Source organism: Dryas octopetala, chromosome 7 (assembly GCF_963921425.1).
Source record: "Dryas octopetala chromosome 7, drDryOcto1.1, whole genome shotgun sequence".
Taxonomy (NCBI): domain Eukaryota; kingdom Viridiplantae; phylum Streptophyta; class Magnoliopsida; order Rosales; family Rosaceae; genus Dryas; species Dryas octopetala.
In genome coordinates, this window is record NC_141372.1 from 21,671,957 (window position 1) to 21,696,666 (window position 24,710).

At 36.4% G+C, this 24,710-nt stretch overlaps 2 protein-coding genes across 3 annotated transcripts; one reads left to right on the forward strand and one right to left on the reverse strand.

Moving 5' to 3' along the window:
• The first annotated feature begins 731 nt into the window (after nt 1-731).
• LOC147280548 (pfkB-like carbohydrate kinase family protein) lies at nt 732-2,463 on the forward strand. Its single transcript, XM_086250098.1, has 5 exons — nt 732-991; nt 1,077-1,487; nt 1,668-1,802; nt 2,007-2,123; nt 2,249-2,463. Exons 1-5 carry the CDS (start codon nt 815-817, stop codon nt 2,384-2,386), a joined length of 978 nt encoding a protein of 325 aa, XP_086106224.1. The 5' UTR covers nt 732-814; the 3' UTR covers nt 2,387-2,463.
• An 8,680-nt stretch (nt 2,464-11,143) lies between these two features.
• LOC147280549 (ATP-dependent Clp protease) lies at nt 11,144-24,008 on the reverse strand. 2 transcript variants are annotated; one of them, XM_086250080.1, is made up of 15 exons: nt 22,812-24,007; nt 22,656-22,714; nt 22,386-22,483; nt 22,134-22,213; nt 21,748-21,798; nt 20,847-20,921; nt 20,679-20,756; nt 20,239-20,295; nt 13,298-13,368; nt 13,042-13,141; nt 12,761-12,865; nt 12,266-12,328; nt 12,034-12,156; nt 11,767-11,925; nt 11,144-11,470 (listed from the first exon to the last, which is right to left on the reverse strand). In XM_086250080.1, exons 1-15 carry the CDS (start codon nt 23,721-23,723, stop codon nt 11,399-11,401), a joined length of 2,103 nt encoding a protein of 700 aa, XP_086106206.1. In that variant the 5' UTR covers nt 23,724-24,007; the 3' UTR covers nt 11,144-11,398. The 2 variants fall into 2 exon arrangements, with proteins under 2 accessions (XP_086106206.1, XP_086106207.1); XM_086250081.1 differs by lacking the exon at nt 12,761-12,865 and having other exon boundaries at nt 22,812-24,008.
• Between the last annotated feature and the right edge of the window lie 702 nt (nt 24,009-24,710).

Below are 24,710 nucleotides of genomic sequence, written 5' to 3' on the forward strand. Positions count from 1 at the left end.
AAATTGTATTAAAATTCATCCCCAACCCCGCTATAAATTTTTCCTAATATATAACTTAATTAAGATATGATTTTCTCTCTTGGCCAAAAAAAAAAAAAAAGATATGATTTTCTCTAAAATACTCCCATAATTAAGGGGCAAATTAAAGGATATATAAAACGATATATATGGTTCTCCCAATTAAGATATATATTTGGAAATAATTTATCTTGCAAGGCAAATAAGGGGAGTATATTAGAGACAATCTATCTCAATTAGGATATATATTGTTCGCCAAGTATAAACGGAGTAGTACTACAAAATCCAAAGAACACAATAATAATACGTACGTACGCGGCAAGTAATTAATGCTTTACTAACACAATATATCTTTTGGAGATCCGAAGGATAATAATGAGTGTGGTATATATATTCTTTGATTAATATCAACCGTTTGATCGTTATACATAATACTTTATCCTCTTTTTTTTTTTTTTTTTCTGGTAGATTTATTACAAAATACTAATCTTTTTTCTGAAAAGGAACAAAATACTTATCTTTTAGGATAAGCTGCACCTAATTCATATCCAAATTTGAGTTGGAATTAGATGGAGAGATGGATAGTAATTGTATTCTAATTTTAGGATGATGAGTAGCTATCTTCCTGCCAAAGTATCCTGAGTCTGTTAGGTTATATATAGCTAGTATATCTCTATAGACTCTATATAAAAGGCCTCTCTTTAGTTGTTGTTTTGCACCGTTAGAGAAAGAGATCGAGAAATTAGAAGAAGAGTATATAAGAAGGTAGGTAGGTATCATTAGAAGAAGATCGAAGATGGCGAATTCAGGATTGATTGTTGCTTTTGGGGAGATGCTGATCGACTTTGTGCCCGACACAGCTGGAGTCTCGTTGGCTGAGTCCAAGGGGTTCCTTAAAGCCCCAGGTGGCGCACCTGCCAACGTGGCTTGTGCCATCACCAAGCTTGGTGGTAAATCGGCTTTCATTGGCAAGGTAATGTATTGTAATTGATATTACGATTTCGATCTCTCTATCAATTCAACGATTGATTTGATGATTAATATACGTATGTACGTAGGTTGGAGATGACGAGTTTGGGCACATGCTGATCAACATACTGAAGCAGAATGGGGTGAACGCGGAGGGAGTGTGCGTGGATAAGGATGCAAGAACGGCATTGGCGTTTGTGACCTTGAGGAAGGACGGTGAAAGGGAGTTCATGTTCTACAGGAACCCTAGCGCTGACATGTTGCTCAAAGATTCTGAGCTTAACATGGGCCTCATTAAGCAGGCCAAGATCTTCCACTATGGATCTATCAGCCTCATCGCTGAGCCATGCAAAACTGCTCATTTGGCAGCCATGAAAGCCGCCAAGGAAGCTGGCATACTGCTTTCTTACGATCCCAATGTCAGGTTGCCTCTCTGGCCCTCTGCTGACGCTTGTAGACAGGGCATCAAGAGCATATGGAATCAGGCTGATTTCATCAAGGTTGGTAGTTGCTACCTATACCTCTTTTAATTAATTATATAAATTATCATCGATGATACTATTTTTGATCCATTCATCAATATTAAATTTGACTTAATTCAAATTAGATTAGCGTTTAATTAATTCCATCTTAATTGGTTCTGTTTAATTTGCTGCATCCAAATTGTGATATATGTACAGGTGAGCGACGACGAGGTGCAATTTCTGACGCAAGGAGATCCTGACAAGGAAGATGTGGTTCTGTCTCTATGGAATGACAACCTCAAACTGCTTGTGGTCACTGACGGTGAGAAGGGCTGCAGATATTACACTAAGGTACTTCATTCATTATATATATATATATATTCTCTAGCTAATTAATATTAATTTAACTAATTATAATTAGGATTCTTAATTAATTTTCATACAAGTGGTTATATATTTAAATAGATTTATTTCATTAGCTAGGTACGTATAACGTTTGTCTTTTGCTTCCTGAATCTGACAAATATATCATACCTGTACATCAATATAATACAGAAATTCAAAGGAAAGGTGACTGGCTACTCGGTTAAAGCTGTCGACACAACTGGTGCTGGTGATGCTTTTGTTGGTTCTTTTCTGCTTTCCCTGGCCAAAGATATGACCATCTTTGAGGTATCTTTCACTCCCAAATTAATTACACACTGTCACACTTTATTCTTTTTGGAGTGTTATTTCATTTTGGATTTTAATTAATTGATCTAATATATTATTAAATTTCGTTGGCTACTTATGTATAGGATGAAGCAAAATTGAACGAGGCTCTGAGTTTTGCAAATGCTTGTGGAGCCATCTGCACTACTCAGAAGGGTGCAATTCCAGCTCTTCCAACCCCTTCTGATGCTCAAGATCTCATCTCCAAGTCCAAAGCCAAATAGATGTTTTTTTTTTCTCCTTAATTTGTTTGTTTAGGGTTCCATCGCATTAAACTCTCCTAGTTTAAGTATTTTCTCTTAATTTATTCCGTACGTACGTTTCTTAAATCTTGTTAATTTCTTCATGTTTATGGATATATAATAAGTAATTATTCCAATGTTTTCAATCTATATTTTAATTTTATGCCAAGATTTGTGAATCTCTCTCCCTTGCTTAGTTACTCCTTCCCACCTAGGGCTATAAATTGGCTCGATACAGCTCGAGTTCGTAAGTTCGGCTTAGTATATTCGACTTATTTGGTACGGTTGTATTTCATGGAAACCATATTCATCTATATGATGTTTTAAAGAAGTCTTTGGTGCCTATCTAATTTAATTAAAAATATATATTAATTCTAAGTTAAATTAACATATTATAATGCTTTCAAGAAGAAAATGTATGATAGAAATTAATATTTTTTAAAAATAATAGCTAATAAAATATCTTCGATAAAATTATGTGAATAAGCTCGATACAGCTCGAGTTCGCATCGGGTTTGATTTTTTTTAAGCTCGTTCGACCTCGGCTCATATAAGAAACAAGCCAAGCCAAGCTTAAGCTCAAGCTCGAAAAATTTAAAACAAGTTAAGCTTGAGCACGGTGGTATTCTGCTTGGCTCGGCTCGTTTACATCCCTATTCCCACCATCAAACCCTAGTTAGGTCACCATATCATAATATGAATATATGATTTCAATTCAGGCTTAATCTAAGCATTCCCACGCGTACCAAAAAATAAAAATAAATTAACAACTATCAATTAATTATTTCCCTATAGAAAACAAATAAATCTCGAAATTCTGTGCCGACAAATATGATTGTACTTTTTTTTTTTGGCCGTTATTGTACTTCTTTAATTGGTCTTTTGTTATATTACTCTCATTTAATGATCGATAAATAGGTAGAGAACTTTTCATCTCTCTAGATTCTAGCTAGTATTATTATTGTGGGGAATGCTAACTACTTTTTCCCAATCTACCTTCCCTTGTTTTTTCTCTTATTATTTTTTCATTCTACGTTATGTCTCATGATCTAAATTGTTCATATTTTAGATGACCGAAACCGTCTATTGATTTAATAATAATTACATATATAACTAAACAATTTCGGTTGATTTTTTGAAGAGATAATCTTTAAAATGTGATGAATATGAACGATTCCTAGACTATATATACTGCAAATGATCAGGATAAGAGAGAATCGAAAGGGAAGGTAAGTGATGGAAAATAGCTAGCATTCCCTCACAGTATATGCAATATATATATATAGGAAAATGCTAAGAGTCCCAACTTTAGTAAATCTCTAGCACTACTCTTATGTATAATAAGACCGAGACATCAGACATGCAAACACAAGCAGCATAAGATGGGATGAAGCGAAGCGCACTCATTCCCCTAGAGGTCACGAATGATAATTTAACACATAAGCTAAAAATCAATCTATGTATATATGTATGCATTTATGTCTATTATGCATATTAATTCGTGTAGGGGAATAAATTCCATAATTTGTGGATTTTGCTTTTTCTAAAATAGTCTTTATTTCAAGTTAAGCTTTTTTTTTTTTGAAAAAAAAAAAGTATTAGTTTTCTGACTCTTTGACTACTTTCCAAATATCTCTCAAATAAAATATCGACATTCGATTGCAATATATTGACGATTTCGGTTCTAATATTGACTTTGATAGAATCATCATAGGTACTCACCTGCAACATTCAATATATAGTGAGAACATTGTTTAATTCTTATGGCCGGGTTTTGATTGTTGAATGTTTAATCCATATCTTAACATTTTTGGCTTATCATTCCTCTCCCCTGATTTGCAATGAGGGAGAGAGGGCAAAGAGGTGGATAAACTCATACCTTAAATTATATAAAGACAATTAAGTTTTATCTCAGGTACTGTTTTATCTCAAGTGTTATGCATGTGATCGAGGATATGCAGAGATAAGCTAGAATCAAGAGACCTATACTCTTTAGTAGTTCAAACATAACCAACATGACCTTCACTGTTTCACTCATGCATGTATAAAAATTTACCTTGTCAAACAAATTAAAGTTCTTGCTTATATATAATAAGAAATCCCTTGATACAGAATACCATGAGTTATGCGTTGCTAAACTATGACGATACAATATGCCTATACTCTAATCCAAGGACTTGGTGCCTGTATTACTCGAGTCTAAACCGTATAATGTAAACCATTATCAAGGTTAAGCTAAACTGTATTGAAATCTAGATGTAGAATGATATAGATATCCTTGCTTGTTAACAAAACATTTCGAATTAGACCTTTTGTCCTTTTAATTAATATTCGGGATTAATTCTTGTTAGAAGGCAAATAGAAAGATATGTAAGATGAGACATACTTTAAAGGGTAAAATAATTACCTGGAAAATTTCATCTTTATTTACTGAAAGTGGTAAAATGTTGATGCTAAAAATCTCCAAAGATAGATAATTAATCAACCAATAAATAATGAGCAAAAGATCGATTGCGGTCTTCTCGCAAATGTGAGACTTTATTCGATCCCTTCCCGAAAAGTGCAACGTGGTTACCAAGGAGGAGATTCCAGAGGGTTCTCTAGTCATCTTGGTCGATTCCCTCCAATACATAGGATTTCCCCTTCATCCCCTTTTTCATATTGTTTTCAATCAAATGAGTGTTCATCCCCTTCAAATGAACCCCATTTGTTTTCAGCTAATTTATGCTCTCCTTAGCTTTGGCCTCTCTGTGGGAGCTGCCTTCGGGTTCGTCGACTTCTTCTATTGCTATAAGTGGAATCGAACCAACGAACTCAATCGATGGCACAACTTCTTTTTATTTCACTCTGAAGCCCAATGCCCCAAAATTATTTCGTGATAGACCGACCTCCCACAATGGTTGGAAAACTAGGCCGGTGGTGGTGTCTTGCAACTGGGCTGCCCTCGAGCTTTAGGGCATATGCTCCTACCAAACAAGTTTTCTAACTCCCCCGGTATTCCCCAATTTGCTAACTATCACAATTTAAGTGTCGATGTGGTCTGTCAGCGTCTACTGATTACTGATATTTTGCTTTTCCTTTTTCCAGACAAGACGTGTTATACCGAAGAAAAGTTGGTTCACGAGAGGCTTCAAGCTATCCAACTTCACTTCGTTCTCAGCTATCCGAAGCACAGTGTTGATTGGTACACCACCGTAGATTGGCTTCAAAAAGTGAGCAAAGAACGTCAGTCCATAATTTACGCCCCTTACTCAGCAGCGAAGAGGGCTGGCTTCGAAGGTTACTATGTGAAGGACTTCGCGAGTGGATTAATTGAGCGAAGCAGCGAGCTCGAGCTGACTGAAGCTGGTAGATGGAGGATAGAGAAGTTTTGTGCTCAGGTTGAAGTTCCTTCTGATTCTGAGAAAAGGCAGTTTGAAGTAGAGGAAGTCAGTATGTAGTGAAGGCGCCTCAAACCAGTGAAGGATCCGATCCTTGAGAGGAAGAGGAAGAGGAAGAGGAAGACTGAAAAGGCTTCGAAGAAAGGGAAGACCCAAAAGGGTGCTGAGGGGGTGATCAAGCTAGAGTCTCCGAGCAAGAAAAAGGATCGCCCTCTCACTCCAGTTCGAGTGACTGATGGAAAGGCTTTGAAGTTGGACCAGTTGGGTTCTCCTTCCCTAACTCGGGCTCCTTTGGCTCCAATAGAAATATATTCTATTAATCTAGAAATCTATTATGTTATTGTTTTCCTCAGGTTATTTGGGAACCATACAAATCCCAAAGACAAACACACCCATTGCCAGATGTAGCATTTTTCATAGGGATGATAAGGTGTTTCGACGTTATTGAGCCTTATTGTCCCGAGAGAGTTCTTAGACAGTTTAGGAGGTATAGACGATCCCTCATGCACTATGTGGGGTCTTTTGGGGGGTTCGAAGTGCAAATGCATACTCGTACAAACCCATTTATGATTATTTGTATGGTATATGGGAGGCATGGGGGACTCACATGTTGTCCCAGAAAGCTCACAGTTCACCAGTGAGCGTCCCTTAAAAACTGTTAAAAGGTACATGAATTGGGTTCATCACTATATCACATCTAGTCGTCCATAACCCCACTTGTAGAGCTACATTTGACCCACATGCCACATTGGATATTATATATATACTACAGGGTACATACTTTTTACAATTCTATTTGTATTGTTATCTGACTCCATCTGCTAAATGTTGGCATATTTTCTTATTATGAGCATAAGGATTACTCAGCCGATTGTTGACATGGGCGAAGAAGTTGTTGTTACACGTCCTACTCATCTTTATTAGGCAGTAGCTAGTTTGCAACATATTTTGGAGGGTACAAACTTGCAAGACACGATGACGTACCAACGCTCATCGAGACATCGTCCCCACGAATGATTATGCGTTGATGGTTAAAAATGTTTTTTGTTAATTCAGAATGAGTACTTGCCGAGGGTACATGGATATTATTTGACTATGTTTATTTAGTTTGTGTAATTCGACTATGGTTTGGAATTGATGTAATTTGACGATGTGTTTATTTATAATTCGATTTTTTTTTGTTTTGTTTTAAGTTTTATAATTTGACTATGAAAACAAGTCCAACTCTAACCAAAAGCCGATTATAAAAGGAATGGTTAAACAAATTTGTCTTGTTTCTTGGCAAATTACACTCTTTGGAAATGGTTGAGATGGAAAGGGTTTTATAATTATTCCAAAACAAATTTATGCCAGTTCATTCAGCAGTAAACTGTCGAACTATTTTTTTTTTTTTTCGGCAGATATTTGTCGAATGGATTCATTTTGTTTGGCAAACTTCCACCAAATGCAATGAACCATAGTAATTTGTGTAGGTCGCCACACAGTCCATTTGGCAGGAATCTGTCGAAAGTTTATAAATCTTTCGGCAGATCTCTACAAAACATATGTGTTTCATTCGGCAAGTACCCACCAAACGCCCTATATGTACTGTTCGAAAATATCCAAAGTACAAGCAATTTGTGCCTTTCAATTTACTATTTGATCTGCCATGTATAAGTCCAGATACTTATGCATTTTCCAAATAATACAACTGCAACATTGAATTGAAGCAAGTTCAAATTTATGGGCTACTTAATACAAAGTTCAAATTTAAGGTAAGTGAATACAAATGTCAAATTACAACTTTCTCAAACAAGTGTTTGGAACATGATTAATCACTATTAAGAGACACGTATTCTTGTGTGGATGGATCACTATGGCATACAAGTTCCTTGAATTGCTCAAGACGATGTTGGTATCTAGTATACCACGTTTTTGCACTTTTGGTGACGTACAAGGTCCATAGTCCACACGGTTGGAACAGGTGACATGAGGTGCTCCAGTACCAAGTGTACCAAAAAAAAAATGAAATAGCTTTGCATTTGATGTATGTCAATAGACAATTAAAATATCAAACAAATCAAACCATATAGTTTAATGTATACCTGTATGAAATGATCCTTATTGACAAAACTGATACTGATCTCACGAAGCTCGGAGCTCTCATGTGTATTTGGGTGTATGGAAAACGGTAGGCATAACGACTTAGATACATGAGTCACCACTACACCATAGCATATTGCGATGACATATCTCATCTTCGGCATGTCAATCCAATAATCATTTTGTGCAAAAGGAGGTTCTTCAAAATACTTAAGTGATTACTTTAGCTCAAAAATTGGAGCTCAAATCCCAAAAATGTATTCATATAGGCTGGACAAGGAACATAACGAGTGGATTAGATCTATGCGCACCTTTTGCCACGCATCCTGGCTCAACCCCAAAGCCGCAGCTACGACGCGATAGCCACTATGACCTTCGAACACAACATCAGGTGCCTATAATGAATGACCTAATGCTAGCAGCAAATTGGTTTGTATACTTGTGTGTCAGAATAGATGGCGTGAGTGAGGTTGTCTTATATGTCTGTATTATGAATCAATAAGTTAGATTATGCAATGACTATTAGTAAAATGAAGTAACCAAAGTAAAATAAAGTAACCAATTGTACCTTCAATATTTGTATGCTCGCGCCTTTGACATCTTATGTGGCGAATTGGTGCCAACCATGCAATTTGTAGATGATGGTGAGTGACTATCTTGACCCGAAAGTGCATACTCAAAGGTAGATGGAAAACGATGGGTAGAAATGTCGGCTTTTCCAGGGCGCCCTTTAGTCTAAACATTGGCACGCGATTCTATTAAACTAGTTAAATTCGGATTCATGAGCTCTTCTATTTTCAAAATTATGATCCTCTTGGTGTCATCATTTTGTTCTTCCATCCATTTTGCTAGTCTTTCAGTGTTGAATTAACCGGAGGATTTGACACTGACTTGTGGTACGTGAAACATGTCCAACTTTCTCTAATAGGGATGAAAACAATCAAGTGGAATAATCATCTTATGGAGTCTATACGACAAAATCTCATGTGCACATGACAAAAAGTATGTTTGGCAAATGGTGCAATCACATGGTAATGTTCCGGTCGGATTTGAATCAGCCCTACAAAAAGGAAAGAATTATATTCATAAGTGAGCATGACATCAATGAATCGAAGTGATCAAGGTAGAAATGCTAAATCAAAATTATCCAAATTACCGGCCCATCTCATAAGCAATTATAGTCAATGCCGCTATAGATACATAACCAATCAAAAATCCTTCAATTCTAGCTGCCTCATTTTGACTTGGACAAATGTTCGACTCTTCTCAAATGATGCCTTAATGTGTGTATGCTGCAACACTAGTAACGAGTGAATATGTGTCCACGAGGTATCAAAGAGAAGTTGGCTAGAGCCAAGTTCCCTTTTTAGCTTTGCGTGTGCACTTTTCACCCTATTCATAGAGATAAGTTAGTTTTTGTGCAACACAGTACAACAATTGACTCCATAAAATATGAGAAAGTGGTTACCTCTTCAAAGTTGTATTACCAAAATGCATACACGTGTATGTCCAAACAGCCATGAACTTCTCCTTGAAAGGTATCAACCAAGTGTCCTTCAGATAGTCAATTACCCCAAGAACCAAACCAAACTTCTTTTCAATCTCATGCAAATGGAATAAATGCACGTACATCTTCTGACGTTGAATTTACCAAGGAATATCACGCATTATAAAAGTTATCCCAATCATCATTGGTTCCAAACTTTTTCTTAAAATTTGCCATAACATTTTTGCCAATGTGTCACCTACACAATAAATGTCTAATACTTGGAAAAATAGTATAGATTGCATTCATGAGTGTTAGATCTCGATCTCTGACAATTACACTAGGAAGACAATCATTGCTGATTAACGATCTCAATCTAGTCAAAGCCCAAATATAATTGTCTTCCTTCTCATAACTAATGTAAGCAAATGCAACAGAGAAAGACATGTTTGTGGATGTGACCCCAACAATCTCAAAAATACCAAAATTTCATTCAGCAGATGTCTTCCGAACATAAATAAAATATTCAGCATATGCTTTCCGAACGTTATGAAATTTATTCAGCGGGATGCCGCCGAATGGTTTTTTTAAATATTTATTTGTAATTTTCAACCACCGAATATTTTGCTTATGTTCTGTTGGCACCTGTTGAACATTTGAGAATCGTTCGGCACTAGTTTGTCGAACGAACTGCGACCAGAAAATGAAGAACACGAAAAAATAAGTAAAACAAAAAAAATACTAAAATCTACTATCATACCTCATTTGAAGATAAATAAAGGACGAGTGAAGGCTCCATTCATCAAAACTAATATGATTTTCTACAATATTATTGCCTCTATAGAACAAAGAGAGAAGGCTTAGGGTTTAGTGGATAAAAGATGAAGAAATGGGGTTATGAGAGGAGGGGGTGTGCCTCAAAGGTTGTAGTTAGGGTTAGGAGTGTTGAGTTTGGGGTGTGTAAAGAGAGTTTTTTTTTTTTTTTTTTCTCAAATAATGTAGGTTGTTCTTTAGGGTCTTTTCACTTTGTGTCAATTAGATAAATTCACAAATTAAGTTGGGAGGTGTGTAGTGAGAGGAAATGAGGTGTGCAAATAGCAGCACGCATTCGTCATTATTGTTAGTGGCGATTTTTTTCACCCCAATTTTTGTGGTGATGAAACAAATTTTGAAATCCTTTTCTTGTTGAAATCAGTATCAAAGGTACCCATTCTTTGAGGAAGTTAGAAACACTTTGTGTGATGGAAATGATTCTAGGGTTTCGATCTAAATTGTTTTTTAATTTGTACTCCGAGACTATGGATGAAAGAATTTGAAAAAGAAATTGTACTTGATAGTCAATAACTATTGAGGTCTAAAAGAGGCTGTTCCTTCTCCTTCTTCCTCAAGAATTAGGGTTTCTTCTCTCTCTATGTGGTTATTTTTCAACAATGGCATTTTTTTATTCTAAAAACCGATGAAAATAAGTGGTTTTTCTCTTGGAATTTCTGTTAATGGAGATTTAGTTTGATGATTTGGTTTCTTAACAATTCAATTACGATATAAGAGAGTTGTAATTTCTGTTCATTTTAATGGCATGTTTTGCTTTCATTAGGTGTTTTAAAAAGTAGCCAACTGTAGTGCGTGGATTGAGTTATCATGCCTAATTTAGTTATAGGACTTTTTTTATAAAAAAAAACCCTTTATTTGTTGTCACTGTATTTTGACCTGAAATCATTGGTTCTCATGGTTTACATTTTTTTTTTTAATCTGGAAATACAGAATTTGGCGGTCACTATTCGAGAATGTAAATAACAGGAAGAAAAAAAGAGAATAATTTGTATAAACTGAAACCCCTTCCTGAAATGCAACATGTGTTTTGTACAATGTTCTGAAAAAAATTAGCGATGCTACAATTTTAGCCTTTCTTCTTTTCCGGTTAATTTGAACCAGAAGCTATGCTGTCCTATAAGGGGGGTAATTACACCAGATTATGAATGTGATTTGTACAAATAACAATGACACAAATTTTACAAATTATAACAACTATGGTACGTGGTATTAGTGTTACATGCTCATAGCTCTGGAAGAATGTTCTGATTCACCCTCCAAGTCCCCTTCAGCTGCCTCTACATTTTCCTGCACAGGATGATTGATTGTCAAACTTTGATACATAACTTTTGTCCAATTTTATATTCTTTTAAGAACATAATAAAAAAACAGATATTTTATAAACAATCAGGGCCAAATACATGGCCATCATTTTTTATATGAAACCATCTCATTTTTCATGAGAAAAGAATGATAGTTCCCCACAAAAACCACAGGTGGGTCCCACCAGCCAAATTAGTTCGACAAATTAGCTGAACTAAATAAACAATGGATCCTAGAACCAAAATCGACAGATGCATATGCAATCATTTGTGGGATCATACCACTGATTCCTTCAACTTGATTTCACCTAGGTATCTTTCCAATGCACCATCCCCTCGGACAATCTTCCCTCCACATCCAGGGACATTAACTGAACCCAGTGACTCCTCATCAACCACTACAGCATCTATTCTATCATTTCCTGTCTTAACATCTGGAATCTGGAACCATAACCACATCAAAATAATATTTAGTAAATAAAGTATTACTTGAAAACATTTCCATGCTAGAACTTTTTTCATGCATCTAAGCAATGAATTCTTTCACACCTCATACATGGCTTCAGTTAGAATGCTTTCCAATATTGCTCTTAAACCCCTGGCACCGGTATTCTTAGCCATCGCTTTCTTTGCAATCAATCTCAGTGCTTTCTCTGTAAAATGCAGCTTCACCTGAAATACGTAAAAGGTTTGTAAAAGGTTTCATGATACAGAAGCTTAACTCTAGTTCAAGTGAACACATTATGCTGGGAGGGAGGAAGAATCAGATGCAAACGCTTACATTGTTCATGCTAAATAATTTCTTGTACTGCTTACCAAGAGCATTTTTTGGTTCCGTGAGGACCTGTAAAAAAAGGTTTTAAAGTTTGGCCGCGATATCACAACTATAGGTCAAGTAGATCACATGCTTAACAATCTGTCACACTAAAAACATTTCCAGAGAGATTAAACTTTTTCCCCATAGTTATGTAATACAAATTCATGACTCATAAAATCAGTTTAAAACTAAATTTAGTAGGCATGAATGTGTAGAAATTGTAAAGTAAATGGTTCCCAAAATATTTACAACAGAACTGAGTTTATAGGAGAATACAGAGTTACCTCCATAAAATTATCTAGCATTAAGAAGGATTTTTTCTTTTTCATGCTATTCCTGGTAAAATATTCTGTATGTATTTACTAGTAAAACATTTTTAAAGAACAGAATGAACACCAGGGCAAGCACCAGCAGGGACGCAGGGTGTTGATTCCAAATGCAAATGCATTTAAGTGATACCTGAATAAGTTGGTCCTCAGTTAAAGCCGATAAACTAACTAATATTGGAAAACGTCCAATAAACTCTGGTATGAGTCCATATGCAATGAGATCGGAACTTTCAGCCTGGAAAATAAAAAGAATATCTTTTAGTTAAAAATTCCTAAATTTTAATTATGTTTTTCTCGGGGGTGGGGGGTTGTTACTGGTCCCAAAAAAATGCAGCTATATAAACAAAAATAAATGCAGAACAGGCATATCAAATTTCTGTTTCGATAACTTTCAAAGGTACTAATTCATACCGATTCAAGTAAAGATGATGTCACAACTGCATTGGTTACACCACCAGCTCTCATGTTGGCACGGACTGGAGCACCAAAACCAATAGAAGAATCTTGCCGTCTGGTCAAAATTATAAATAGTTTCATAGTTATTTCTTTAAGAAAATTGTTAGAGGAAGAGAGAGAGAGGGGGGAGGATGGAGGGAGAACACAAGAAGATGAGTGGAAAGAAACATTTGGTAATTGAACTCTGCCAGTGAAAAGTAATAGGCATTACCTTTCTGAAATGGTTTTTTCTAGATCAACAAATGCTCCACCACATATAAAAAGGATATCTTTGGTATCTATCTGCAGCAGATCATTCATACAATTAATATGAACTTTGGTAACAATTGCATGCACACAGGGGGTCAAAGCTAAACAGAAGTTATCTTTTAGGTTGTGCATATATATAATTTTGTAATATTTGACTAAGAAACACCTAGCATTAAACCCTCAAAAGTAACAAACTAAAGTGAAAAAAACTCTTTTTCCAATTTACCGAGATTAGTTCAGGGAGATTATATTCTTTTCACTAGTGAAAGCACCATAGTCATATACGTCTTCTGCACATCACAAAACACCTAGCATATTTTACCTAGTTGAATTGAGTAACTCAACAAGTAAGGCATATCAGCACATATAGATATCAGGATAATTAAATTGGTATCTAGATATTCACAACGTCATCACCAAGGATGAAAATATCGCTAACTGTTGACAAAAACTATGGATATTTGCTCAAAAACATGGAAATTTTAGGAAATTTTAAATCAATTGTTAATGCATCTATTAAACCATTAAACTTCATAAAATAGTAAAAAAATAATAAAGCCTATGATATAAGATGAATAGCCTGCGCACTAGTGACAAGTACGACTTTGTTTTATCTGAATCGCAAGTATGACTTTGAAATTCAACATCAAGGTCAAAGCATTATTAGTTTATTGAAATTTTAATCGTTGAGAAAATTTTACATACTAATTCAAAATTAATTTACCCGAATAAAACCAATCAACAATTAATATGATTAATTTTAGATTACTTAAAAATACAGTTTCTCAGCAATTACAAATTTAATTACAATTGGTAAAACTAATAAATTTGAATCAAAGTAGTCATAAGTTGAATTACATTAGTTATATTAATTTAAATTCAATTATATTAAATAAGATTATTAACATTTAGTAAAAAAAATTAATATTGACTACAAACTTACTTGAACTATATCTCATAATTAGGCTTTTATGTTCTATTTCTTTTTGAGAATTTGCACATTTACCACCCAGACTACGGAGGGTGTGTGCATTTACCACCCAAGCAAAATTTTTTTACTAATTGCCACACAGACTTTTCTCCGTGTAGCAATGTCCCACCTTTGTCACATTTTCTGTTAAATTAGAACAAAATCCCTATTTTACCTTTGTATAAAATTAAAAAATTCATTTTTTTATCCACTAATTTTTCTTTCACAAATCTAATTAAAAAAGAAACTTAAAACTTAAAACTTTTAAAATGAAAAAGAAAATATTAAAAAAAATATATTAAAAAAAAAAAAAAAGGAAAAAAACCCCTACCATCAGTCCTCCCTCCTTCCCTCTGTCTCTCTCCCTCACCATCTCCACCACAACCACCTCCAAAGCTGCCACTGCACCTTTTCAAAGGTAACCCACAAAGACCCCACCACTTGCTGGCTTATTCACACCCCACCACCACATTCAACAACCCAGCCTAAAAAAACCCCTCCAAAAACATAAACCCACAAACCAAAAATCCACCGACAAAAAAACCAAATCGCCATCAAATCCAAAACCCAAAAAAACGGACTCTCATTCTCAGCCTATCTTGCGCATCCACATTTGTGGTCCTTGTCTCCATAGTCATCTGCATAGCTTGCACATGTAGACGAAAGCAATTAGCCAAAAAGCACAAATGGGCAATCTCCAAACCGGTCCAACTCGTCCCCTTCAAGATCGAAAGTCCTGGAAAACACACAGACAGAAAGAAAAAGAGGGAGAGAGGAGAAAGAGAAAAAAAAAAAAAAAAAAAGAGGAGAGGTATGGTGCAGATTCGCTGGTGTCACCGAGGTCGGAGAGAGGGGAGGGGCTGGAGAGAGAGGAGGGGCTGGAGAGACGGGAGGGATACGGGTGGTGGGGTTTGGGTTTTAATTATTTGTTTTTAACTTTCAATTTCAGTTTTTCTTAATTACTTTAAGTTTTAAATAAATATTTTTATGAGAAAAAAAAAATTTAAAACCCTTGTATGTGATTTTACGAAAATACCCTTATAATTTAATGGAAGAATTGACAGAATTTGATGGAGGTGCCATATTGCTACACGGCTCAAAGTCTGGATGGCAAATAGTAAAAAAAAATTTGTTTGGGTGGTAAATGCACACACCCCCTAAAGTGCAAATTTCTCTTTCTTTTTATAAGAACCAAATACACTGTGGAACAACAACAATCAGAATCAAGCTGTCCCTAACATGAATAAAGCAAAACTCAAATCTCATCAACCTTAAAGCTAACTCAAAGAAGCTTGGAACAAAATTACAAAGAAACGAATGTCCTGGAAAACAGATGAAACTGAAGCCCATAATGAAGACCAGAACCTGACTCTATCCCACAAAACCTCCACCTCCCTAAAATTGTTCTCAAAGACCCTTTTGTTTCTTTCCAGCCATATCACCCAAAGCACTGATAACACACTTCAAGACCATTGAACTCTTTCCTTTTAAGGGGGAACTTTAGCATCCTAGATCATCAAAGAAGGTTGAAAGATTGTAATAGTGGGATTGTTGCATAAAACCTAGTAAATGACTTACATGAAAAATTCATCCAACTCCCATTTCCATTTCCTGCAGTCTGGTCTGGATGGGTAAAACCTTACAGTCTCTAGAGCATTTAATAGCTAAGACAACTCAATTATCCCTTCGTTAAAATGTCTCCGAAATCCAAAGTTCCAATTAGCAGGAAAAAAGGCCTTACTGCCAGGTCAGAAATTTTTTCATTTTGATCACTGGACAACCTAAACAGCCGAGGGTACATTGTGCACAAATGCCAATCACCATTCCATCATTCCTTCCAAAACCTAATCCTTTCGTTGGTTGCCACCACAAACTTACAATGATCAAGAAATATCTCTTAGCCTTTAGAATATTTTTCCAAGGAGATCAACTTGAAACCTTTGCATAACAGAATGCTGTAAAGACTCCCTTTCAAGAGAAAACCACCATAACCATTTCCCAAAAACAGCTCTATTCCTCTAAACCAGATTTCCTATCCCCAATCCTTCTTTCTCAGTAACTGGGATGCCAACTCCTATGTTATCAAATAATCCTTCATTCCTTCTTCAAAACCCTCCCCTAAAAAATCTCTCATTATCTTCTCTAACCCCCTTGCCACCAGTACAGGGATGAGATAGTAGGTAGTTAAGCTACTCAACACTGCTTGTATTAGAGTCAACCTACCACCTCAACAAGAAAACACGCTTCCATCATTCCAATCTTCTTTCTACGCTTTCCAGCACCGGATTCCAAAAGCTCCCTATCTTGGATTACCTCCCAAAAGAAGACCCAAGTATTATTTTCATGCCCCCACAGAACACCCCAAGGTTGCTGCGTACTCTTCCACTTCTCTTTCCTCTGAATTTATGCCCACAATAACATATTTGGACCTATTAATCCTCAATCCTGACACCCCACAGAAAATCTCCACTACAATAGCAAATTCTTCCACTTCTGCTCAACCCGTGTTATAAAAAAATTTAAAAAAAAAAAGGTTTTTTCTCATTTTTGGTACCCCAAAACTATATTTCACTTCTTTTCTTTTATATGTTTAAAAGTTAAAAAATATATATATATAAAGGTTAAAAAATTGAAAGAAAAAATCAGTTGCAACCCCAGTTCCCAAACCACCGTCCCCTACCCCACTGCACACCCTTCTCTCAAGAAACCCAAAATGTGGCTATAATTACTCAGTTGAAGGGGAATTCCAAGACCCAAAATCAATTGAAATCCAAGAAAAAAGAGCCCCTAAAAAGGTGTCAAAGACCACTTGAAACTGGTCACAACTTTGTACGTTCCATCATGGTATCAATATCCCGATCAAGGAGATCGTTTATGGTACATTCAGCACCCCTTAAAAGCAAAGCCTTGATATGAGGAAGGTGTCCTGGGCTTGCTGCCAATGTTATTGACAACATACAAGGCCAAGCAAGCAACTAGGTGCCAATGGGTTTGTCAAGGCAAGTGAGCTTAGCATAAGGACGAGCCTGCCTCAGGCAAATACAAGTCGATCCAAGAAGCGTCAGCCTTGCCTCATCGCTGCGCCAATTATCATCGTTCAAAAGAACTAGGAGACCAACAGAGTCTTTGATTTAATGGGATCAACAAGCTTGAGTTAGGATTAGGGTTAAGGATGTTGTTTTTGTTGGTGGTTGTTAGGTGATAAAAAGAGACTGCAAATAGGGAGTTGGAGAGAGAGAGAGAGAGAGTGAAGGACTCAGAGACCTACTTATATTTTTTTTTTTAACTGTTTAACAGATAAAAGCGAATAAGTAAAATATAGTTTTTGGGAAGTGACCATATCAATTTTAACAGGAGTTGGATTTGTTGATGTAGTTTGAGAATTAAATCCTAATTCCCACCGTCACGGCGTACAAGCAATAATTTGATGAAAGATAAAGAACAAACACGGCCAAGAAAACAGAAAATAATAAACCAACAAGCACACACAATCACACTGAGATTTGTTACGAGGTTCGGCAAAATTCCTGCCTACGTCCCCGGGAGAGATCTCCGTTCTTCACTATGAGAATAACAAGTATAAGATTACAATTGGACTAAATCACATAACCCAATCCTCCAAATCCCTTGTACACCCTTTCACAAAGTGTTTCCCAAGAACCCTAGATCTCTCACCCAAGATTAATTACCTAATCTTGATCTCACCTATTCTAGATTGTGTGCCTCCCAAGAATCCTAAGGACTTGCTCACTCTAATCTGATTCTCTCTCCCTTTTTCTGGTGCTCTGTCTATATATTAACTAGCCTTGCAGCAGCCTATTTATAATTTTATAGGCTGCGGCATATAATAGGTTACAGCTGGGAATTCCTTTTCCTGGTAGAATTAGGTAATAGGCCTAATAACTAATTCTAACCTTGTACACTTAGGAAAACTCAGAACTTCCTTAACTAGGAAAAGCCTTGCACAAGCCTTCTAGCATTCCTAAGAAAACTGTACCCAACTAGGAATTATCTAAAACTGCTACTTTCCTATTTTAATCACTTTCCAGAAACATTTCGGCGAGCCAAACACAACAGGATTGTGTACCTATAAGACACAAAATAAGAGTTTGGGTACTCAATTGGGACAATAAAAGTTCGGGTTACCAAATTGGGATAAGGGTCAAAGTTTGGGTACCAAAAATGACAAAATAAATTGTATCATCAACAAATTTCTGATGAGAGAGATCTCAATCTTACTTGTAACTCTTCCACCAGATTTGCTTCCTATGTTTTTTCCACTACACGGCTTAAAACATCAACCACTATGGTAAATAAAAATCCCCCCCCAAACCCTTTTATGATAAATGGAATTTATCAAATCAAATCATGGTACAGAGTGCATAGAATCAGTGGACAGGACGTCCATCATCTAGCCAACCCAACCACACTTGCAAGTAAAAGAGAAAACAAAACAAAGACTACAATTCTATGAACTCCTATTGCCTAAATAAATCAAAAGATCCAGACCCGTCCTTACCCAACGCAAGCTCTCCAACCCAGCAATATAACAGAAAACGATAGATCTCTAAATATTGGTGATACCGAAGCCCATAATGATGCCTAAAACCTGTCATTATACTAAGATTTTTCCACATAAACACCACTATATTTCTCTCCATCCAAATCACCCAAAAAAAAGCCAACATTCCACAACTCCACAGCACCTTTGCCTCCCCCCTCTCAAAAAGAACAAAAACAAAGCCACATTTTTTCAAAAAAAATCATTGAAGGTAATTGTGGGACAGCCAAGCTGATTCCAGCACCTTCAAACAATCACCACCATAACCCCAATGCATATGGAAAATGCGAAAACAAATGTTTTCCCAGATTCAGATTCCTTTTTGCACAGAACACACCAATAGAGGGGCAAACACGCATTGGAACTATTTTCCTTCCCATCACCTGCCATTTATGTATTATTTGAATTGCCCATATTTACAGCAATCTAAAAGAGATTCGTAACCATTTTTCGGACTGTGACTCGAAGCCCTCAACAGAAATTTTGCATCCCAACCATTTTTCGGACATTCCATACTTACTTCTAATTACTGCATTCCATAGTGCCTCATCTTCTGTAGGGAATCTTGAATTCAATTAAATCTTCTGCCTCTAGATAAGAAAGATTATTTCCAGCTTTGCAACCTCTTGTTTACCTCTTCACCCACTGCATTCCAGAAATTAATAGCTCTAGAATTGCCTCTCAATGCAGACCCAAATATCTCCTTGGCCAAGAGTTGTCACCTTAGCTGGATGAGGATTGTTTTGGGTGTTGGGCCAAAAAAGTTTGACATTATGCAGTCTTGGCTCTCTTTTTTATTTTTTAATAACTATTTGGATGGAAAGAAACAAAAGAATCTTTAAGACAAGGTGGTTTGCAATTTGGATAAATTAGATATCTAACCTCTCTTTCGACGTCTTTTTCTAAGCACTATACATCTTGACTGAAGGAGTTTTGAGTTGAGGTAATTTATTAATTGTTGCGCTATGATAGATGTTACTGGTTTGTGCTTAGATGGACCAAAGAAAAAAGAACCAAAAAAAACCCTATAGAAAGGCAATCATATTTAAAACTTTTTACAAAATGATAATATTGAGAATGCCAAAGCAACCACCACTAATTAAGATCATTTAAATAAAAAGTTATTTCTCCTACAGCTCAATAAAAACATATATATTTTCTTTCAAGAAAATAAAAACATATATTTCAAACTATGCACATGGGTCAATTTGGATTTCCATGACATATGGGTATTGTAAATAATAGATACAATCAGCAAAACTTGGGTTCTAAATATTCAACAGTGGAATAATCAACATTTTTTTTAACATGATATGAACATAATTGTGAATAAGATAATATATCAAAACTTTAAGAAAAAAATGTGTCATACCTGTATGTTATCACCCCGAGGATGCTTCCTTGCACCCTTCTCAGGAACATTCACTATCTACAAGAAGAAAATATTACTTTTCAGTTACCAGAAGAAACTATCTGAGATCGATGGGAGAGAGTTCATATTTTGGGCATCTTTGTGGGATTCAATCTCTTTAGAATTTAGGCATAGTTCTTTCTCTTTAATTTTTTCTAACTGGAATTCTGCTATTTATTAGTATCTTGTTATTTCAGGTTTACTGATGTACTTGAAGCAGTTTCTGGTGTAGACGGTTGTTGTAAATATGGTACTTTAGCTCTTTGAATCAGTAGACTTCTTGTCCACTGTTTTGTGCTATTTCATTTTCTTTAATGGAACTTTGTTTCATATAAACAAAAAAAAAAAAGATAAACAAATAAACTGACGAGCAACACTGCAGTGTAGAATAACTGACTCACAGTTCCTTCGAGCATTTTCAATAAAGCCTGCTGAACGCCCTCTCCAGAAACATCTCTGCTAATGTTTAAACTCTCAGCCTGAAAACCAAAACCAAAGAAAATAAGACTGATGATACCTACAACCTATATCAAAAAAAAAAAAAAAAAATTAAAAAAAGAATAGAGCACCTTCTTAGTTATCTTGTCAACTTCATCAATGTAAACCATCCCTTGTTGGGCTGCTTGTACATTGAACTCAGCTGCCTATTTACATGATCAACTATGTAAATTCACTGATATGAATGAAAATGCAAGCACCAGATTAAAAGACTAATGGATGCTTACACTAAGAACACCATAAACTAGCAGAACCTGGAAAGTTTCATTAATGACTAAGATGTGACTTAAATTAAAAGGTTGCCGTACACAAGAACCATGCAGCAGAGAAAATTTACGTCAAGCTTACATAAATGTGGTTGAGGCATCAGAAAGTGCATTGCTATTTATTGCTATTTAAAGATTCACTATAACTGTACCACCCAAATCAAATAAGACCAGTGGCTACCCAATTTGTGTCAGCAAAACAACACGATCATATGGATGAAGGATCCAAGCCAGAATTTATTAATCACCAGCTCTTTTAGAGTTAAAAGAAGTAAGTTTGCCTTTACAAGTTTGATTTGACCTATTCACTGCATGGAAATAACCATGAAGTTAATAGACATTATCCTCAGGAATCTCCCTTTGCATCAATTACATATACAAGTATAACCACACGCATAACACTTACAATCATATTAAGGTGAGGGGGATGTGTGTGTTTGTGTGTGTGTGCGTGTGTGTGTGTGTGGGGGGGGGGGGGGGGGCGCTATATCCCTACACTCATATCACATCACAACTAAAGAATAGCAGGGATACCATTTTGATAATGTTCATAATACACGGAACAAGAATGAAGCACGTAAAAATGCACATACACATCCCTCCAGAAAAATGGGGGAAAAAAGGATATAGATATACAACAGCAAGGATGAGAAACAACAATTCAAATGTCAGATTGCAAGTCCGAAAAATGCAAAACATGACATACCGCTAGTAGTTTATGCAATATTGATTCAACATCTTCTCCAACATAACCAGCCTGCAAAATAGCAGTATTTTAGTCTTTTAGTTCACCAGTAATCCATTGAAAAGATAAATCCAGCCTAACAAGAATGCATCGCGGTGAATTACTAAAGTAAGGCTAGAGAAAGTGAATATAATTTATTACATGCCAACTTTTCTAATCCCATTGAAATTAGATTGAAATTAATAAAAGATATCAAGCATGCCAAAATCATTCAAAATGAATTTAAAAAAATAAATAATTAAGTAGATACCAACATCGACCCAAATGTTAGAGTTTGTATATACTTTCATGCCTGAGTATTTTCGATTTATAATGGTTGTTGATAACTCACTAGGAAATGAACTTACCTGAGTTAAAGTTGTCGCATCAGCAATGACAAATGGAACATTCACAAATCGAGCTAGTGTTTTTGCAAGCAACGTCTTCCCTGTTTTACAATATCACAGTTAGAAGGCAGGTTAACATCTTAAGCGTTCTTTCTTTTCTTTTTCTTTAATCAACTTCCAGATAGCCTGGTATAAACTTAGATGATTAGTTGAGGCTAAGAATGAATAAATGGAGAGCACCGGTTTCTCCATGTGCTGCAGAAGAAATCATACCAGAGCCAGTTGGACCCATCAAGAGCACATTGCTTTTTTCTAGCTCCACATTATCGTCATCATCTATTGTGTTTGGAATTCCTGATTCTGCTCCTGACCTAGTATTAAAATCCATTGGTTCAGTTCTCTATTCAATATTCACAAAAACAATAAAACATATAGGCCTCATTCTCCGACTGCTTACAAAAGTATTATGATTGATTACTAAAAGGTTCGGTGATAATCAGAGTCCAGAGAACAAAAAAAAATGAAAGTTCGCTGAAAACCAACCCTTTCTGTGAGGCATGATATATTCTTTTGTAGTGGTTATAAACAGCCACGGAGAGCACCTGCAACAGAAATACAAAAATCATCCAAAGATTAAAAGGTTTCAAAGGAGCTTGAAATAAACATATGAATAAATGAAGAGGAAAAACAAAATGGAACCTTTTTGGCTCTTTGTTGGCCAATAACGAACTTATCAAGACCCTTGCAGATCTCCTTAGGCGTGGGCAAATCCTTTCCCAAATTGGAGCCGCCCCAGGCATTCCTGTCTCCAGCATCCCCGGTGGGCCCAGAAGCCCGAATGACATTAACTCCAGGTGCAAAAGGCGGGCCCGGGGGCATATGCACGGCCAGCCCATTGGCGGGAGGCGGAGGCGGAGGCGGAGGCCAATTGTCAGGTGGGTCCGCGCCATTAGCATATGACCTCAAAGTGTCCCAGAAAGACACCCTCCTCAGCGCATTATTAAAATTGGGATGATGATGATGATTAGGATGGAGCTCCGAATCTCCTCCGTTATTCCCAGTTCTGGAATGGGACTTGTTCTCGGTTTTGGTGGAGTTACGATTGGAAGAGGTGGTGTTGGTGAGCCTCCCAATCTCTACGAAGGTGCCCTGGAGAGGAGAAATCTGGTGAGGTCGGAAGTAGTAGGCAGTTTTGCAATTGGGGCAGAGATTGAGGGACTGGTACTGAGGTGACGACGACTCAGAAGAGGCGGCCTGGGCCTTGGCCTTGGCAGAATCATCATCATCTGGACTTGGACTTGGACTTGGACTTGGAGCGGGAGGAGGAGATAAGTTAGGTAAGCGGCGATCGGAGAAGAGGAGGTCCATGCGGTTGAAGGAACAGCGGGGGCAATTAGCCTCCGCTCTGATTTTGCGGGTGCGGACATCTGCGGAGCCGCCGTGGTCCCACTTGTAGCGCTCCTGCACACCGATCAGAGACTCTCTTCGACGATGGCTTGTGATATGGAAGTGGTTCAAGTGCGTGGAGATTGGGGATACCTGAGTGAACCGCTGGTGTAGCTTTGCTATATGCTTCACCTTCTTCCATCTCAACACTCCAATTCCAGACATAATAATAACAAAAGAGATTTCAGAGATTTCAATTCAATCCAAGAGAGTTTAGTTTGAGATTGGGATCGCGATTGGGATCTCCAATGCTATATTATAATATATATATAGCTATGCCGTACATCAAAATGTATAAACAAATAACGGAGGAGCAAGAACCAAGAAAATAAAAACAGGAAACTTGAACAAGAGAGAGCAGGCGAAGGTCCAAGGAGCATAGCAATACAGAAACAAAAGATAAATTGGGGGAGTGTTTGTAGGAACAAAATATTAAGGAATCACTCAACTCACCAAAACAAAAACTAAAAAACTTCCAAACCCAATCCACAATCCACACTCTCTCTCTCTTTCCGTGTCCAGTCAAATTTTTTTTTTTTGGGTCGAATGTGTCCAGTCTAATTAATTTGCTAACTTTGACAGTTTGACTGCGTTCGCTTTGTTAAAATTTGACATGTGCTCGACTAATCCCCCTTACTCGCCCAACAATATCATTATTCGCACCACCCCACGATCGCCTCCATTCGCAGCATCCAACCAAAAGTTAATGTGAGGTCAGCAGAGCAAATTTGCTCACCACCTTAATTTGGTGGTATCACCCAAGGAATTAAATTTTGAAATTTCACTGAAAATTTCGGTTTTTTAGGGTGTCGAAATCGAAACACATATTTAATAATTTTTCAGAAAAATTTCGCCGAAATTTTCGAAATTTCGCCGAAATTTATCGAAATTTATCAAAATTTACCGAAATTTATCGAAATTTTCGAAATTTTCATATTTTCAATTTTCTCCAACTTCAGAAATTCACAAAAAATAGCTCGAGACTCCAAATAATTCACCGAAAAATTCTACGAACTCGTATTGATGAGTACTAATTTCCTATAACCTCAAAATAGTCAAATTGATTTCAAAAAAATTATGAAAAATCCTACTCTTATAATTTAATTCTGAAAAAAATAATAATTGTCAAATTCTTGAATTTTCATTTTCTAA